General features: G+C 38.8%; 1 protein-coding gene across 1 annotated transcript; it reads left to right on the plus strand.

Annotated features, from left to right (window-relative positions):
• LOC122213547 (hyaluronidase-4) lies at positions 1 to 11776 on the plus strand. The gene is made up of 3 exons (XM_042927631.1): positions 1 to 954; positions 9665 to 9754; positions 11360 to 11776. The coding sequence occupies exons 1-3, from the start codon at positions 1 to 3 to the stop codon at positions 11759 to 11761; spliced, it is 1446 nt and encodes a 481-aa protein (XP_042783565.1). The 3' UTR covers positions 11762 to 11776.
• The last annotated feature ends 8468 nt before the right edge of the window (positions 11777 to 20244 follow it).

The raw sequence follows: 20244 nt of genomic DNA on the forward strand, positions 1-20244 counted from the left end.
ATGAAAGTATTATCGGAAGGACAATTAAGGTTTTGTGTTGTTCAACCAATACATCTCACATCATGGCTGCTCATATTCTTTATTCTGAAGTCTATCTCTTCTCTAAAACCTGCCCGACTTCCAATTTATCAAAGGAAACCTTTTATAGCTGCTTGGAATGCTCCAACGGATCAGTGTTTGATAAAATACAATATAAGACTAAATTTGAAAATGTTCCAGGTGATTGGAAGCCCACTGGCCAAGGCCAGAGGACAAAATGTCACCATATTTTACGTCAACAGATTGGGATACTATCCATGGTATACATCACAGGGGGTTCCCATTAATGGGGGTCTCCCTCAGAACATAAGTTTGCAAGTACATCTAGAGAAAGCTGGCCAAGATATTAATTATTACATCCCTGCTGAAGATTTCAGTGGACTTGCTGTTATCGACTGGGAATATTGGCGACCCCAGTGGGCCCGTAACTGGAACACAAAAGACGTCTATAGACAGAAGTCAAGAAAGCTGATTTCTGATATGCAAGAGAATGTATCAACTACTGATATTGAATATTTAGCCAAAGCAACATTTGAAGAAAGTGCAAAAGCTTTCATGAAGGAAACCATCGAATTGGGAATGAAGAGTAGACCCAAGGGCCTATGGGGTTATTATTTATATCCTGATTGCCACAATTATAATGTTTATGCCCCGAATTATACTGGGTCATGCCCGGAAGAGGAAGTGTTGAGAAACAACGAGCTCTCTTGGCTCTGGAATAGCAGTGCTGCTTTGTATCCTTCTATTGGTGTCAGGAAATCTCTCGGAGACAACGAAAACATTTTGCGCTTCTCGCAATTTCGGGTGCACGAATCCATGAGGATCTCCACCATGACATCCCACGATTACGCTCTGCCTGTGTTCGTTTACACAAGGCTAGGCTACAGGGAGGAACCTTTATTTTTTCTTTCTAAGGTAAGACACCCCTTGCTGAGGATGGGGGGGATTTCCTCCCTAACTCTAAAAGAAACATTTCTTTTGTTAATTATGTTCATTGAAGAATTCCCAATTAGTGGTCTTTTAGAAAGGAGCCTAATTCTTTGACTAGCCATCCTCTTAGACTCTTTACTTATGCAAACTGAATTTTAATGATCTTATTTAGAATTATTCTTTTAAGGAACATAGTATGGAGGGAAGGTTTAAAGGTGATAACAACTATTATTGCCTCCTCCCCAGCTTTGATGACCGTCCCTCGCTATTGGCCTTTATTGAAACGGTTGGTGGCAAACAGGCTGGGAAATCAGAGAGGATGTTTTAAAATGGAATAATTTGGGGCCCCTGGGTAGCTCAGTTGGTTAAGTGTCCGCCTTTGGCTCAGGTCATGATCTCCCGGTTTGTGAGTTTGAGCCAGGCTTCAGGCTCTGTGCTGACATCTTGGAGCCTGGAGCCTGCTTCAGATTCTCTATGTCTCCGACTCTCTCTGCCCCTACCCCCACTCACACTCTGTCTCTCTCTCTCTCTCAAAAATAAATAGGGGCGCCTGGGTGGCTCAGTCGGTTGAGTGTCCAACTTCGGCTCAGGTCATGATCTCGCAGTTTGTGAGTTCGAGCCCCGTGTGGGGCTCTGTGCTGACAACTCAGAGCCTGGAACCTGCTTCAGATTCTCTGTCTCTGGCTCTCTTTGCCCCTTCCCCCACTCACACTCTGTCTCTCAAAAAATGAATAAACGTTAAAAAAATAAAATGGAATACTTTGCTCACACATGTGGAAGTGTAATTGGAAGCATTCTTGCTTCTGGCCTCACCATCTAAGGTCAAAGAAAAAAAAAAGTTTTTCTTTTCATGTATAATACCAGTTTTCATAAAAGGTGTGAGGCACAACAATGCGAATATATGTAACACTACTGAATTTTACCTTTAGAAATGGTTTGGGTAATAAATTTTATATGTGTCTGTTTACCATAATTAATAATTTTTTTAAACTGAAAAAAGTTTTTTCAAGAGGCTTAAGGGTGAATCTGCAAAAATAGGTGGCTCTATGGATTTAGCCCTCCCCTTCCCCCTCCCCCCGCCAATCAGGTGGGAGATGTGTGATAGTCCTCAGGCACTCCTGGCTGCCCAAGAACAAAGGAAAGGGGGAAAACAAAGGGTTAACTGATAGAGCTCATAGTCTGCAGGACCTAAGTCTCCATCACCCCTCCATAGTGATGTGGGAAACACAGGCAGGAGGAAATGGCAGATAGAACTAAATTTCCTTATAACCTGCAGCCCATTGACAAATACTTGAGGCTGGCAGAGTAAAACTTTCTCCAGGAACTCCCTGCTGTCTTAATGCTAGTGCTTTGCTAGAGGGAAAAACAACCTTAGCTTGACAATAGCTAGGCCTCCAGTATCTTGGGAATCTTCTTTAGCATATGAAAATCTCACTGGAAACTTCCCCAGGACTTCCCCCCACCCCCAATTCCATAGTATATAACCAGTCTCTCCTCATGGTCCTGGGGCAGCAACTCTTTCTGCCCATGGATCCTGTCCCTGTGCTTTAATAAAATCACCTTTCTGTACCAAAGACATCTTCAAGAATTCTTTCTTGGTCATTGGCTCCGGACCCCACGAACCCCACTGTCACCCCCAAAAAACCTCATCATTACCCACAAACCATAAGGGTAACTTTTAAAATAGATGAATTTTCAGCCCAATTTCTCTCCCTTTTTCTCCCTTTGCTATTGTAGTCACTCAAATGGAAACTTCTAGAGATAAAAATCTAAAAGTGGATGCCACTCTAATGGTTGGACTTGGGCAATTATGTGTAAACTTTCTATGATAAGAAAACTGGAGACTTGTTCAGGCTTTCACATGGGTATTTTAAGATATTACTGGGTACTATGACTTTATCACACTTCTTCCTTTCCCACCATTACAAGTTTCAATTCACCAGCATGTATTGAGATATAAAGATGTTCTGAGTGTGAGATATCTAAAGGAGGAGGCTCAGGACATACCCAGGTGAGGGCTTTAGCATGACCACTAGGCATGTATGGTGCCTTTATTTTTATTTATTTATTTATTTTTTAACGTTTTATTTTATTTTTGGGACAGAGAGAGACAGAGCATGAACGGGGAAGGGGCAGAGAGAGAGGGAGACACAGAATCAGAAGCAGGCTCCAGGCTCTGAGCCATCAGCCCAGAGCCTGGCCCAGAGCCTGACGCGGGGCTCGAACTCACGGACCGCGAGATCATGACCTGAGCCGAAGTCGGTCGCTTAACCAACTGAGCCACCCAGGCACCCCATGGTGCCTTTAGAGAGTACAGCTTAATCCTCAGAGGAGGAAAAGATGCGATGTATCAGGATTTGGTAGATGCTATGCCTTGGATGCCATTAATGAGACGAGTAAGGGAAAAAAAGTCTCTATTGTGAACTGATATTTGTACTTCCCAGAAAAGTCAGCAACAAATGATCAAGGATGATAGGAAATCAGTACTGCCTGGTAGGTTTACAAAGTTATCTAGATCTTTACAAAATAGTCTTGACCCTGGAGCTTAAATACTACTTTCTTCTATGAAACTTCATTTCATTTTCTATATTTGGCTCAAACAAGTTTCTATCTTTAGTGATAATAAATTCACTTTTGGAAGAAACAACAAACTTTAAGGGACAAAGTGTTCATTTCAAAAGATTAGTTTAGACTATTGGTACATTCTGCACAGTCTGTAAACCTAGATAAGTTTCCTTGAGTAGGCACAGCCTCAGAAATACTTGTTCTAAGTAAAGAAGGAACAACAGTTAGGGTCTCATCTAGCAACAGTTCTCTTTGGCAGTCCCAGGACTCATTCTTTATCATTCTGAAAACTTTCGGAATGGCAAGGTATTTCCAAATGTTTTAAACCCTCAATTTACCCACCATTTTACTGTATTCTCCATAAAAATTCTGCCCACAAATTTTTAAAAACCTGACATTCATTTATACCAAATCATAAGTGACTAATAATGGCTTCCATGTCCAATCCTCTCAAAGATATCTGCACTGTATTCTTTTTAAGATTATTTATTTGTTTTTGAGAGAGAGCGAGAGAGAGAATGAGTGGGGAAGGGGCAGAGAGAGAGAGGGCAGAGGACCCAAAGTGGGCTCCGTGCTGACAACAGAGAGCCTGATGTGGGGCTCGAAACCATGAACCATGAGATTATGACCTGAGCTGAAGTCAGACGCTTAACGGACCAAGCCACCCAGGCACCACAAAGATATTTTAGTTTTAAGTAATCTTTACACCCACTGTAGGGCTCGAACTTAAAACCCTGAGATCAAGAGTTGTATGCTCCACTGACTGAACCAGCCAGGCACCTAGATATCCACACTTTAGAGTGTGTGTGTGTATGTGTGTGTTTGTACATGTGTACACACACATATACAGTAAAACCTTGGATTGTAGGTAACTTGTTCTGTGAGTGTTCCTCAAGACAAGCAAACTTTTCTAATAAATTTTAACTTGATAAACGAGTGATGTCTTGCCATACGAGTAGTACATGATGCCCAACTTCATATGATCACAACTGAGCCAATGGGTCTCTCTCTCTCTCTCTCAGTCTCTCTCTCTCTCTCTCTCTCTGCAGGGATGTGGGCAGTCATTTCCCATGCTCCGATGGTCGGTCTCAGGCTGCGTTGTTTGGCAGAAATCAGTGATTTTTCAGAACGTTGGAAGGTGCCCACAACTGGCACTGGTGTATTTTTCGTCAGTTCAATGTACCTATGGACAGTTCTTTGCTTTTCCCTTCAAGAGTAAGCTTAGGAATGCTTTGCTTCATTCTAGGTCAGGCTACCTGCAGATAGAGACCATTTCCTCTGCTGCCTTATTTCCAGTTACATTAAATAGAACATATGGCAAGAATTTATTAATACTAAACTATAGTCAACATCCATTAGTGATGGTGCAAGTCGTCCTACACAATAACCTTCGTCTCTCTGGAGGGTTTGATATACAAGTGCTTTGGATTATAAGCATGTTTCTGGAAAGAATTATGCTTGCAAACCAAGGTTTTACTATAGTTAGGATTAGAAAAACAATTTATCAATAAGTAGCAAATTTCTTAAGCTGTCAGACCTCAGTGCCTCATTGTTTTAATCTATAAAATGGGACAGTATTACCTGCCCTACCTACCTATCAGGAGTATTATGAAAATCAAATGAGAACATTGTATATGAAAATTTGAGGCGCTACAAAAACATATGTGGTATAGCTGTCACTTTTGAACAGGTACTGAAGCCTTAAACTCGGAAAGGGAATATGTAGGAATGGAATCTCAGTCAGCAGCCATTGCTTGATGGGATGACATAGGGGCAGTTAGCACCTTATTTCACATGAAAGATTGTCTATGCTACTTACATCTACACAACCTAAATATAACTTGATGCTATGTTTTAAAAAATAATGAAAGGACTTTTCTTGACTAATAGATTTAAAGATGTTTTTCTCTAAAATTAATTAACCTTCCCTCTGCTGGTGCACCAAGGGAAGCTCATTAGTGATGTTCCAGTTCCCCACAGTGGGCACCTTCCTTACATGCACTGTGCTGAGCATCAGGCAATGAAACCCGAGTATGGAGAAAACACTAGGACCTGGCCTGGAAGATTTGTTGCTGTTACATCATGCACTATTGTCTCATTTCTTCTTTTGTATGACATCCCTCATGTGGCTCATGCTCTCATGTGGTCCCTGTGTATTCCCAGAGGCATCTTACCTGTGACTTCCCTCACTGAAAAGTACCCTTGCTCTTTTGGTCCTCAAACATAGCTGCTCTGTGATTCATTCAACACCCTGCTCTCAGCTAGGTGACAGTGGGCTAATTTGGTAGACAAATTTGCATTAATATCTGGCATTGACTCCTCATCTCCAGTCAACATGTGCATGAAGACTTGCCATTTTGAATCCCTTCCAATAAACTCTACTCTGATAATGATGCTAAAGGACACATTGGGAAGAAACTAACATTCCCAACTGATAATCAACTTGGGAAGGTGTGGGTTTCACCACAAACACCTGCAGCTTCCTTACTTGCTGAGTATGGATCAATAACTATCAATATGAAATGCAAATGCTGTGTCTCCCTCTTTCCTCTGATAACAATGCTTTAACCCAAAGGAATTCATGGGAGATTTGGGGTTTCCAGCTCAGCATGGTAAGAAGCTTGGACGTTGCCACTCCATCCTAAAAAGTAAAAAGCAAAACAAACTGAAAAATCAACCCCTCTTAGATTCAAAGAGAAGTGAGGACACAGAGCCAATTGCTGCCCTCAAAGTTAGGCAGATAGGTGAGTATAGAGAATCACAGCTTATTAGGTCAGAAACCTCTGTGGGGACCACTGCCAGAGTTGGGAAACCTGAACTATAATTGACGAATTGCTGGAGGCTCAGTGTGAAGTCCAGGGGACTCAGTCATGGGTAGGGGGGATATACTTTTGTGAGTTCTACCTCCAAAAGCTTATCAAGTACTCACAGTGAATATCACAGAAAAATCTCATGCATCTGGTAGGGAGGAGGAGGAAAAGAACCATTTTGAATACTTGAGAGCCTTTTGTTCTTTTTTGTTGTTGCTGTAAGTTTTTTAAAATTTATTTTGAGGAAGACAGAGAGAGCAGGGGACAGGCAGAGAGAGAATCCCAAGTAGGCTCCTTGCTGACATGGGGCTTGATCTCAGGAACTGTGAGATCATGACCTGAGCTGAAATCAAGAGTCGGATGCTTAACCGACTGAGCCACCCAGCTGCCCCAGAGCCTTTTATTCTTGTTAACAAGGTCTGCCATCAGGAGAAGCTATTTTAACCAGAGCCAAACCCCCTGGGGACTTACCAGAGACTAAGTGAACTAGGGGAAGGGAAATACTCAACTCTAGTTGGCTCTAGTCTTCCACTAGGGAGAAGGCAAATGCCCTGCTCTAACCCCATCCTACCTGAGAAGGGGGAAACATAACTGATCAGCTTGTGAATTTCACAGTCCAGAGGCAAAAGCTCACTAAAAGACTGAGACTTAATCATAGGACTATAGAACCCTTCCATTCCCCCTACATCTTACTAGCACATTACTAAGTGCCTATTTATAGCAGTTCCTTTTATGAGCTATTTGCCTATCAAGAAAAGATTATATCATGTCTAGCCATCAAAAAAAAAAAAAAAAAAAGCTACAAGACATTCTAAAAGGCAAAAACAGAATTCGAAGAGACAGAGCAAGCATCAGAACCAGACTCAGCTATGGCAGGGATGTTGGAATTATCAGACTGGAAACTTAAATCAACTGTAATGAACATACAAAGGGCTCTAATGGATAAAGTAGAAAGCATGCAAAAACAGGTGGGCAATGTAAGCACAGAGATGGAAATTCTAAGGAAGAATCAAAAAGAAATGCTAGAGATCAAAAACACTGTAATAGAAATGAAGAATGTCTTTGACGAGTTTATTTAGTAGACTGCACATGGCTGGGGAAAGACTTTCTGAGCCAAAGGATATCTCAATAGAAACCTCCAAAACTTAAAAGCAAAGAGAACAAAGACTGAAAAAAACTGGAAGAGTCAAGAACTAAGACACCTGGAAAGGGTGTAACATACAGGTAACAGGAATTCATGGAAGGCCATTGGGAGATTTTGACCCCTCTGATTACATTGTGTGAATATGGCTTCATTGCATTCAAAGTGAGTGGAGGGAGGAGTCCTACTCCATTATATCTTTGCCAAAGGAGGCAATGGACACGGACCCAGTAGAGTACTCCTTCTGGGCACCACGTGGCTGGCTCCTCCTCTGTCCTATATTCATCATATCATAGATAATCTTCAAAACCATTTCACTTCCGCTAACTCATTAGAGCCTCATGAAACTCCTTCCTTTCTTGTTATGTCAGGTCTGACCTATTCAGCAGACACTGTGGTCACAGAAATGGAAACAGATGTGAGTCTGAAAGAGAAATTAGTTCAAACCAAAATCTCTTCCTTTTTTGAAGATTTCCAGGGAAAAAAAAAACTTAAAAAAATGAGATTGTAAAGACTTCAATTTGAGTGGACTATAAGAGTGTCAGATAAGATTTATCTCTCAAGTGTCGATATTAATATAAAATGCCCCAGGTAAAATTCAATTATAAAGTTCTGGTTTTATTTCCCACCAAATCATCCAGTTACATTTTCCAGCATATAATTGGTGGAAATTCATCCTTGGAGTAAAAGGTGAATGCTTAGTATCTTTTTTTGTTTTTTAAAGTTTATTTATTTATTTTGAGACAGAGACAGAGAATGACAACAGGGTCCGCACTCTCAGCACAGAGCTCGACCACACGGGGCTTGAACTCACGAACTGTGAGATCATGACCCACGCCAAAATCAAGAGTTGGATGCCTAACTGACGGAGCCACCCAGGCACCCCTGAATGCTTAGTATCTTAAACAGTGGGAGAGTATACTATAATTTAGTAACTTTATTTAGGAAGCCTACCATAGGAACTTAAATTAGAAAAACAACTGTTAGGGAAAAATCCGTTATATGATGGCCAACAGGACTGATAAGGAAATTTCAGTCCCTGCCTGAAGACTTCCCTTCCAGGTTCTTGTTCCCACCCTGTTTGCCTCAGGCACCAAATTACTACTAATGAGGAATGCAGAAGTAACAGACCGTAAATTGTCCCCTCTGTTGATGCTCTGGGCTCAAACGTCTGGAGAATGATCTCCTCTGAGCCCACCAGTGTAAAATAAACCTCCTCCTGCCTTCCAAGATCTCTGAATGCTGCTTGGTTCTTCTGCCGGGTGATCCAGACCAGTTCCCGTAACACAACTTCATACCTTTAAATCCTAATTTCCTTCTGAAATGGCCTTGCTTCATGTTAATCTTTAAACACTAAAACAATAATCTTTTAGGATTACAAACCCAAATACCCCTGGTGAGATTCTATTTTTGTTTACCTTAACCATATTGAGAAAAAGGCCACGACTAGATGAATCACAAATAAGGCCCATTAAATCAGATACTTTGAAATGATACACAAATAATTTCAGAGACCAAATATAAGGGCTGGACCAAATCAGAGCCTGCAGGTCCTTAATACTATGTTACTTTGCCTGGCCTTGGGATCCAAGTGACACAAAACCCCTCTGAGTCACTGCGGGGGGGGGGGGGGGGAAGTTCTCAGGAAGGGGGGGGGGCGTTGCACACTGGAAAGAGAATTTAGCCAAAAGGAAGGTGAGGTATTCTTCACATTTAGAGAAGCGAACACTTTTGTAACACTCTGGGTCATGTACATAAGGCTGGTTTGTGTGCACGTGCCCCTAGTTGACTTCGATTAAACAGCTTCTGGTGGCTATTTACAGGCTGATTGTCATCGAAATAATATCTTGTTTGGCAAAATGCAAGTTCTTCTTCAAAAATATTTAATGTTTTTCCATATGATTATGGAGTGTAATTTTTGAGCCTTGGTTCATTCAATATGTGTGTTACTCTAAGAAAGTGGAGAATAAGGATGCTTGGCTGGCTCAGTTGGTGAAGTGTGCAACCCTTGATCTCAGGATTGTGAATTCGAGCCCCACAGGTGTAGAAATTACTTAAAAATAAAGTCTTAAAAAGAGTGGAAAATCATCCTATTATAATGAACTCAGCCTCCAACCCTAATCCCTGGCACGCTGTTTTATATCCAAATGAATAATAAACTCTACTCTCTTCAATCTAGCAAGATCTAATCAGTACTATCGGAGAAAGTGCTGCCTTGGGAGCTGCAGGCATTGTTATCTGGGGAGACATGAACTTAACTTCATCTGAGGTAAGGCAGTACCTCAAAGGCATAGTTAATATTATTTAAAGTATTTGTTCTTTTCTTCTAGAGCTAACTCCAGTTGGAACTCTCCTGGCTCCCACAATAAACCAGCTTTAGAATTAAAGTCCGAATCGGTGTCCAACACATAGAAGGTGCTCAATAATATTATTAACATTTGTTAAGATAGTAATCAGAATACTGACATTTTTAAACCATTCATTTATAGGCTACGGTTGTGCTAAATGCTCTTTGTTTTGGACTTAGTTACTTACTGGTCATAATAACCCTTATGAGGTAGGGCCTACCATCCTCATTTATAGAGGAAGACATAAGAGAGGAAATCCAACTAGAGTAACATCTAGTTAGGCTAGTTAATGGTGAAGCTGGCATTAACCAGAGTTTGACTCCGAAGCCCTTCCATTTAACTACTATTAAATGTGCTATATCCTATTTTGAGAAGAAGGAACAGATTGTATCTTTTTAATCTCTACATTGAACGTATTTGTCCTCTTTGGGGAAATTAGCTAAAAATTAAGAGCGTTTAAAATGAGATTTATATGTCTCTTCAAATTTCTCCCAGTTCACATCTTACTTACTCGAAGAAGTCTTCCTAGTGTTCCCCAATTCACATTAGTCACAATCTCTTCTGTATTTCCAGATGTTGTTTGTTTATATCTCTATAGTGTGATACATTTTCCTGGAATTGTAATACTTGTATCCTCAAAACTTTGTTAAATTGAATTTTTTGCAAGTTCATGATGATCTGATATTATTCTTAGAATTTCAAAGGCTCAGCTTGTTGCTGCCAAGATATCTTTCATGAAGCTGTGATAATATAAGGTTAGGTCTCCTCTGTCCAATAGGAGAATTAGGTAGAAATGGGAATTAGGTAGAAAAGGAATTCCTGACTCTCCAGGTGTGATAGTTCTCCTCCAGCCCATATGACTCACGAGAAGCACTTCATCAGGAAGTTTAATGCAGGAAGTGCATAAACCAGGTGGTCTCTGTTTAGAACACATAACGGAACCACAAAAAAATGATCTAGTCATCCTTCTAAGCTTTCTTGTGTTTGAATTGTATACACAAATTCTAGAAGTCTAGAAGCCAGGGCAGTTGATATTTGAGCATAATTAACAGGAAAATCCAGGAAGCTACAGGTTGACAATAAATCGGTAGAATATGAGGATTCAGGTTCCTACACAACCATGAAAGGTACCACAACACCCAAAAGGTGGCCAGAGGACAGCAGCTGTGGCATGATTTCTAATTTAGGTTTGTTCTTTTTTTTCACATGCATTAACTTGGGAGCTAGAGGGAGAAAAAGATGTAAATTGGAAGCAGGCAAGGTCATTATATGCTGACCCTGGGGCCCATTTGCAAGTTCAGTTGCTTAGCCCCTAGTGTAACAAATGTTCCATCTCCTGCCCCTTGGACCTTTCATCTTTTCTGATCTAGATCCCCTGTGTTACAGCACCTGAGCCTAAGAGATCAACCACTGGCGCCAAGATGTTAGGTGTCACTCGAGTCCAAAGAACTGCCTCGTGGGCATAGATGTTCTAACCCTCCCGGTGCCAGAAAGAACACTAAACCCGTTCGTTTCTGCATTTCTAGGGTAACTGTACAAAGGTGAAGCAGTATGTGAGCTCTGACTTAGGGCGCTACATAGTCAACGTGACCAGAGCTGCTGAGGTATGCAGCCTTCACCTCTGCCAGAGTAACGGGAGATGCATAAGGAAGATATGGAACTCTCCGGATTACCTTCACTTGAACCCTGCAAATTACCACATAGAAGCCTCCGAGGATGGAGAATTTACTGTGAAAGGAAAAGCATCTGATACAGACCTGGAAGTGATGGAGGAGAAATTTTCCTGTCACTGTTATCAGGGATACGAAGGAGCTGACTGCAGAGAAACGAAGACGCTGGATGGCTGCTCTGGGGTTTTCTCTTTTTCCGGCTCACTGATAACACTATGCCTGCTGGTTTTAGCAGGTTATCAAAGCAGTTGGTTGTGAGATAATTGAGTTTAAAGGGAATTGTATGGCCTGTAATCACTCAGAGAAGAGAGGAAACTTAGGACAGTTTTTTTCTCTTATGAAATCCATTGAGAAGTATCATAAGTAGACATTATGTATGTCACTTAACATAAGCAGGAACATGCTGCTTTATTTGACTCCGATTTGGCTGAGAAACCAGATCCAGGAATAAAATCAATGCACTCTTCTTCATTACTGGAATGTTTAAGTTGTGTTTAAACCGGAGCTAGTATATTTTAGTCTTTATATGAACGTGTGTGTGTGTGTGTGTGTGTGTGTACACACATATATTTAATTATTGGTTTCAAAGACTGTTTTTTCTGGCTAGCAATTTATTTAAAAAAATTTTTTTTAATCTTTATTTTTGAGAGAGAGACAGAGTGTGAGCAGGGGAGGGGCGCAGAGAGAGGGAGACACAGAATTCGAAACAGGCTCCAGGCTCCGAGCTGTCAGCACAGAGCCCAATGCGGGGCTCGAACTCATGAAACGTGAGTCCATGACCTGAGCCAAAGTCGGACGCTCAACCGACTGAGCCACCCAGGCGCCCCTCTGGCTAGCAATTCATTAAGGACAGATTACTAATTATCTGATTCAACAAAAGAGGACACTGCAGGGTATGAACTGGTCACTCAGTCTACTGAAGAGGACCAAATGCAGAGTGTCTGTTCCAGCCTTACGTTCACACTGGGCTTCTCTTCCCCACCTGAGCTCACTGAGCACAGAACCAGGTCCTGGTGTGACTTCTCATAGGGGTGCAGAGATTGAGGCAAGGGGAGCTGTTCCCAATTCATTACAAAGCCGTCTCTTCTAATATGGTGCTTCTCTCACCCACTATGAGTCCTTCTCTTACAGACCCTGGCAATGTAAATACTGTGAAAGGCTTCAGAATAGTATCCACACTTGCCTAGACTGACATTGCTCTAGATCCAGAAATTGATGTTTTGCTAATAAAAAGGTGGTTTGTGTCTTTGCGAGCAAAAGTCATCACTAAAAGAAATATTTAATAAACAGTTAAGAGACCTAGAAGTGCTATTGGGAAGGGGTCCTACCAATAAATATTTGATATTTTGACCCCATATATAAGTTTTGAGCAGTGTGGTTATAAGGTCAATTTGAACTTAATTTGAATCGTGGTTTCATTACCCATCTGGACGTGTGACTCTGGGCAAGTTATTTATATTTCCCATTTTCTTGCTGACATTTGATAATATAATTCTCACCTCAGTGAATTATTCTGCAGAGTAAATGGAATAGCATGTCCCATGCATACTTTGGCTCTTAATAGATGTTGCTAATCTTCAAGTATCTCCCTTGATCACCAAAGTAATGGAAACACTTATGATAAAACAGGGTCTTGGGTAGTTTCCTCTTTCTGATGTTACGTTCTGTTTATAACCACTTATGCACTGTGTTCTCTTGAGAGGCATGTACAATTGATAGGATTTCCTTCCCCTGGAGAAAATCTCCTCCAAAGGTAAACCCAAGATAGGTATGATGCTATTTTGGAGGCATGAGAATTGATTTAGCCTCCTCCACTTCTTCTCCCTTTCTAGAAACATTTGCAGCCCAGGTGTGCTGTTTGAATTCCAGGTCCAGCTTGTCAAAGTTACTGACATGGTTAGGGTTCAATTTCTAAATGTGAAATACAAACAAAATGACATAAAAACCTTTTATAATACTATGAATTAAAAATATCATTGCACAGATTAACTTCTTTTTTAAATTTTTTTTTAAATGTTTATTCATTTTTGAAGGAGAGAGAGACCAAACATGAGCGGGGGAGGGGCAGAGAAAGACGGAGACACAGAATTCAAAGCAGGCTCCAGGCTCTGAGTTGTCAGCACAGAGCCTGACACGGGGCTCGAACTCATGAACTATGAGATCATGACCTGAGCTGAAGTCGGTTGCTTAATCGACTAAGCTACCCAGGTGCCCCACACAGATTAACTTCTTAAAAATTAAGATTTTTTCCAAATCAAAGTTGATATAATCACATAATAGAAAATTTGGAAAATAGAAAAAATAAGGGAGGTCACCAATAATCACTGTAACATATATTGGCAACTTTTGGTATATTTTTTTTTTAGCATTTCTTCTAAAGATTTTTTTACATGATTGTAATAATGACATATGCATAATTTTACATCCTGTGCTTTTCACTTAACCATGTTGTAAGTAGTTTTCATGCTATTTCATAATCCTCACCGATATTATTTGAGTATCATCTTTAAAGCCACAGAATAGTCTGTCAACTGAATGTGGAAAAATTTAATCAAATTTGCCTTAAGTTTTAAGTTAAAAAAAAATTTTTTTTAACATTTATTTATTTTTGAGACAGAGAGAGACAGAGCATGAACAGGGGAGGGGCAGAGAGAGAGGGAGACACAGAATCGGAAGCAGGCTCCAGGCTCTGAGTCATCAGCCCAGAGCTGGACGCGGGGCTTGAACTCATGGACCGCGAGATCATGACCTGAGCTGAAGTCAGACGCTCAAACGACTGAGCCACCCAGGTGCCCCAAGTTTTAAGGTTTAAATGTCAAGCTTTTACTACTTAGCCACCTAATCAGAGAATATTTCCCAGATTACCCTCCTAATTCATTCATTCACCTAATATTCAGTTTTTACATTAATCAATTTATTAAGCATTACTTATCAGGTACTATTGAAACATATCCTTGAACAAAACAAAGAACTTTGTCTTCTTAGAACTTACATCTAGATGGACATTAAACATACCAATTAGCAATTTAAAATATTTTTTAAGTTTAAAAAAAAATTTTTTTTGAGAGAGAGAAAGTGGGGGGAGGGGGAGAGAGAATCCCAAGCAGGCTCCATGCTGTCAGCACAGAGCCCATTGTGGGGCTCGAACTCATGAACTGTGAGATCGTGACTTGAGCTGAAATCAAGAGTTGGATCCTTGCCGACTCAGCCACCCAGGTGTGCCCCGTTAGGAAATTTATATTAGATATGAAATCTATGGGGAATAAAAGAGAGAGCAGAGTGGGGAAGGATGGGATTTTTCATGTATTGAGCCTCACTGAGCAGATCCTGTGTGAATGAGAGAGAGTTAGCTATGAGGATGTTTGGGGGAACAGTATTTCAGGCAAATGAATCAGCTGGTACACATTTGATAGCAGGTGTGGTGTATTCAAGGAAGAGCAAAGAAAGCACTAGGGCTGGATCTTCTCTTCACCATTAACTTCCTTTTATTTTTTGGTTGGTAGCATTTATCACCATCTGACATAGTGTATATGACATATTTGTCTCTTTCTTTCTTCCCTTACTAGAATGTAAACTAGAAAAATGACAACTTCATTGTGTTCAGTATTTGCTAGAACACTACTTGCTACAGTGCCTACCACATAGTATATGTCCAATAAGTATTCTGAGTTTTTTTTCTTAAATTTATTGAAGTACTCCCTACACCTCATGTGGGGCTCGAACTCATGACCCTGAGTCTGAGTCACATGCTCTTCCAAGTGAGCCAGCCAGGTGCCCCCCAGAATTAATGAATCAATCAATGATTCAGAAATCTGAATCAGTGGAAGCAATATATTTGTCATAAGTTTTTTTTTTAATTCTGCACATTAATAGTAAGTTATTGCAAAGCCATACTTAAGCATTAGTGTTCTATTCTAATCCTAGCACATTAGCCTCTGAAATCTGTAGTTTAACTCCACTGTGAAGATCTCAGGCCTGAAGAGAAAAAATCGCTTGGCAAAGTCAAAGAGTCAGTTTGTAAAAGAACCCAATCTGGGGGTTAGGGGATGAGTGAAATAGGTGATAAGCATCAAAGAGTACACTTATTACGATGGGCACTGAATAATGTATAAAATTGTTGGATCACTATATTGTATACCTGAAACTAATATAACACTGTATTTTAACTCTACTGGAATTAAAATTAAAAACTTAAAAAAAAAAAGGAAAGAATACTTCCCACACCCCCAGCAAAAAACAATAACAAACAAAAAAAATGCCCAATCCAGAATCCGAGTTGCCTAATTTTCTTTCACCATAACTGGTTGTAATGGAATCCAAATATATTCATTCAGCTTTGATTATGAATTCAATGCATTTCAAAAAATTAATTTGGGCTACTATTGCTAATTATGTTCAATCAAACTCCAGATATTCCAGTTTTAGATACTCTGTTTAATTTGACTCACTTCTGGAAAGGAAATATACATCCTGAGCTGCTTTAATGACCACAGCTTCTTTAGATTGTCCTAACTTCCCTTTACGGAAACAACAAAGTACTTAGCCTCTCTAATCTGCCATATTCTCTTTTATAAAAGGAAGATAATAATGGTATCTTTTGTCTTTTTATACAGATGTAATGAAATCAAGTACGTAAAATACTTAGCATAAAACCTGGCACATAAAAAATCCCTAGCAAATGTTAGCTATTATTATCAAGTACTTTCAATATTGCTTCCCATAAAAACTGTGATAGGCAATATTATCTCTATTTTGAAGTAGAGTTATGTATGATTTAGAGTATTGAAATGACTAACTTAATATCACAAAGAAGTATCAAAGCCTGAACCCTTTTTAAGGAAATTTAAAGTAGTTATCTTTTCATCAGATCTCAGCAGAATACAGAAGACTTATTTGTACCAAGTTTATTTTTACTAATTTACGGGGATACATAAATTACAAGCATACTGATTCTGTTTTCAGATAATCCATGCTTTTTTTGACCCCATGTAGGAAAACTGTTAAATTAACCAATCTACTAGCAACGTACCCTTAGCTTGCATAGTCTAAATATCTAAATGCCATTTACCTATAAAAGAAACCAGCGTCTCTTAGGAGAATGTCTGATTCTAGGTCTAAGACAGGAAATGTACAAAATCTGAAACATCTTGTTATACCATTAAGCAAGGATGCTATCAAGGATCACTAGACTTGTGATCCATAAATACTCACTAGCCAACATAAAGAGTCTTCCGCTGCCAAAGGTGGGAAAATTCAAGAATCACTAAAGAAATAACTGCAATGGATTGAAATGCATGAAATGTATTTAAATCCATGAGGTCAAAGAGATATTAAAGAAAAACCTTCATTGACTGCTTTGAAGGATGTTAAGGAACCAACCTATTATTCTGAAAACTGGTAAATAACAGGAAAGAATCAACCATTTATTGAGCTATTTCCTATATGAACTCTATATACCTCAGGGTAACCAAATAATGGAAGAGGGAAATTTTCTTTTTGAAGCCAACGAATGAAGAAGGCATGATAAAATTAGAATATAACCATTTTGCGATTCCTAATGAATTACTGGCTCAGGCACAGATCATCAATGGCTGCTAATATCATGAAAAGAGATAAAGCCAGACATTACCTACCACCTAACTGAAGTATATAACACTAGCTAAGAACAAATCCTTCCAGAAATCAAACAGAAATCTGATCAGCCTTCTACCAATTCACAGGAAGCATAAGGAACAAAGGAAAATGCAGAACAACATGACAGGGATATAAAGATCAAAATTCATATCCTAGGGAGCTTTGTAGGACAAATAATCCGGTTTTATCAACAAATACATTGTGAAGGAAAAAAAAAAGGAGAAAGAGCCAATATGTATATCAACATGGGCTTGTTAAATGAATTATAGTAGATTTATACAATGGGATAACATTCAGCTTTAAAAGGGAATGAGGAAGTTCTCTGTAGGCTGATGTCGAAAGACGTTTAAAATACAGTTGTCTTGTTTAGGCTTCTTTTTGACTTCTGTCTAATCACATTGGAGGAAACTCATGATCTTATACATTAGAAATGTATTTCCAACCACATTTTAGAAAGACTTCCTGGAGACAGCTAAACTAATCTAAAGTTTCTTAAGGTCTAGTAGGTATTGTACTCTGAGGTATACAAACACAAGGGCCATAAGTGATTGACCATCTAAACTCAAGGAAATGATAATATCATCAAGAAATGGGAAACAGAATAAACCATTATTAAGCCATGTACCTCAAATAAAAGTAATATATATATCTATCAATATTTTTTAGAAATTTGCTTATTCTAAATTTGGAGTGGCAGCTCTATTATGTTATATTTTAAAATGATAGAATAAAATTTAATAACAGGAAAAATAAATACTGTGTCAAAGTGAATGTTAATATTGTGCTTTTTGTTTCTACTAGAGAACTAAATGTAAACACTTGCTGCTTCCTTTGTCTTTAAGGTTAATTTTAAGAACTTGGAAAATTTTTAACGTTGCTGAACATCCGTTTACGAACTTGATACTTTGTTCTTCTCTGCAGAGCCAGGAACCATCAATTTTTCACTTCAAATATCCCTTTTATTATGCAAACTTAGAACTCTGTTCTTTGTGTCTGGAAAGTAAAAGTCTTAGGTCTTCACTGAGACCACTTACTCCATTTTGTTCTACTAAGATACTAAGAGAAGTAATTTTATGCATTCAAATTTATTGATACCCCCAAATAACTTATAATTCCTTTGTCAAGGAAAAATAGATAATAAATGTACTACATGTTGGAATGTGTTTGCACTCCTAAGTATAAGAGCATGCTATACTCTCACTTAGGAGCATTTACTCATTTTAATTTGTGTGTATTCTTATAATCTATATTTCCCCCGGGATATATGAAATCTGCCCTTCCCCCTTTTTAAAAATATTAATTTATTTTGTCCTTTGGAGGCAGATAGTGCAAGACTGCTCTACAAAGTGCACAGGGGCTAAGAATCGTAAGACTCGCTACTTGATCATCTTAAGACGGTAGGTGATATTCTAGCTATCACATCTGAATTCCAGGCAGCCCAACGGAAGAAAATCCAAAGAAGAAATAAAGCAAACACAATAAATCTCCTTTAGAATATTTCCCAGAAACTGTCTGGGGAATACCTGTTTATATCCTTTGGCAGAATTTGTTCAGTTGACCCCATCCAACTGCAAGGAAGACAGAAATGTGGTCTTATTTCTGACAGCCATTTGGCTAGTTTAAAATCTATTACTATTAAAAAAGAGAACAGGAGATTGGAGAATAACGGACAGTCTATGCCACTCTTATATCCTGTACAATGGACACTTTTTTCATTCCATTTTCTTTTCCCCCTGTTCACCAAATCTTCCTGAACAGTGGGGACTATCTTGTTCACCATTGTATCTCTAGGCCAAACTCAGACCAGGCACATAGGAGGTACTTGAAAAATGTTTGTTAAAACAGAGAATAATAATTCAGTTTTTCCTAGCCAGAGATGCATGTTAAAATCACTTGGGGAGCCATCCCAAAACAAGTACTCCTGGGCCTACCACCTCCTGTGGAGTCAGAAGTCTTGAGCTGACATCATATTCTGAAAAAGCTTCCCAATCAACTATAATGTGTATTCCTAGTGAGAAAAACATTAAAATATATAATAAGAGAAGAAAAAGTAATGTAATCTTTAAAAAAGAAACAAAAACATTAATTGGTATTCTGCTTCACATCCTAAGTGGTAGAGACAGAAAATAGATTGTTCTTAGGGATTGTGAGAGCCGTGATGCTGGGATGCCTGTCTGTCCCTCCTTCCTTCTTCTTTCTCCCTCTTTCTTCTTTCTTTTCTCCTTTCCTTTCCTTTTACCTTCTCTTCTTCTAGTTAAATTGGCATTTCTGTCCAGTATTTTAGTTCTTTTCACTTTAATTTCCCTAATTAAACATCATTATTATTTTTATTAAATATGGACATAGTTTGATTAGATTTACTTACATATTGACCTTTTATTCCCTCATTTTACTATTTTATATATCAAACTTCTGTCTAGGATTACTTTCCTTTTTACCGAGGATCATTTTTTATAGTTCCATTAGTGAAAGTCGACTGGTGGAGAACTCTCTGCGTTTTTAATTTGTTAATTTCTTAATTTTACCCTTAATGTAGAAAGATAGTCTTAGTGGGTATAAAAGTATAAATGGATAGTTATTTTCCCTTAAGATTTTTGTAGATCTTTATCATAGTTTTCTATTGTTTTGGGGGATAAAAAACTTCTTTCTATCCAATTGCCTTCCTTTGTAAGTAATCTGGCCCATTTTACAATGTTATGTCTCGTTTTGGAGTTCTATAGTTTTGTTTAGTGTTTTTTTTTTCCTGCTTATCCTGTTTATCATTTGATAGTCTTTTGCTTAATCATTTTTATGATTCCATATTTTTACTTTTTAGTATTTAATTTTTACTTTATTTAGTACTTAATATTTGATAGTTATAATTCCTTGAACATTAAGAGATTCTATATCTGTTTTTTTTTTTAATTCTTGCTAACCTCAGTAATATTAGCTTGTTATTTGTGTGTTCGGTAAGTTTTGAGAATGAATCCATATTTTGTTGATTTTAGTCTGTGAGAATTTTAAGTGTCAAAATTTGGGTTGCTTTCCTCTAGAGAAGAGAAGATTTTTTTAAAAATTTTTTAATTTTTTTTTATTTTTGAGACAGAGAGAGACAGAGCATCAGCAGG

Source organism: Panthera leo, chromosome A2, assembly GCF_018350215.1.
Source record: "Panthera leo isolate Ple1 chromosome A2, P.leo_Ple1_pat1.1, whole genome shotgun sequence".
NCBI lineage: Eukaryota > Metazoa > Chordata > Mammalia > Carnivora > Felidae > Panthera > Panthera leo.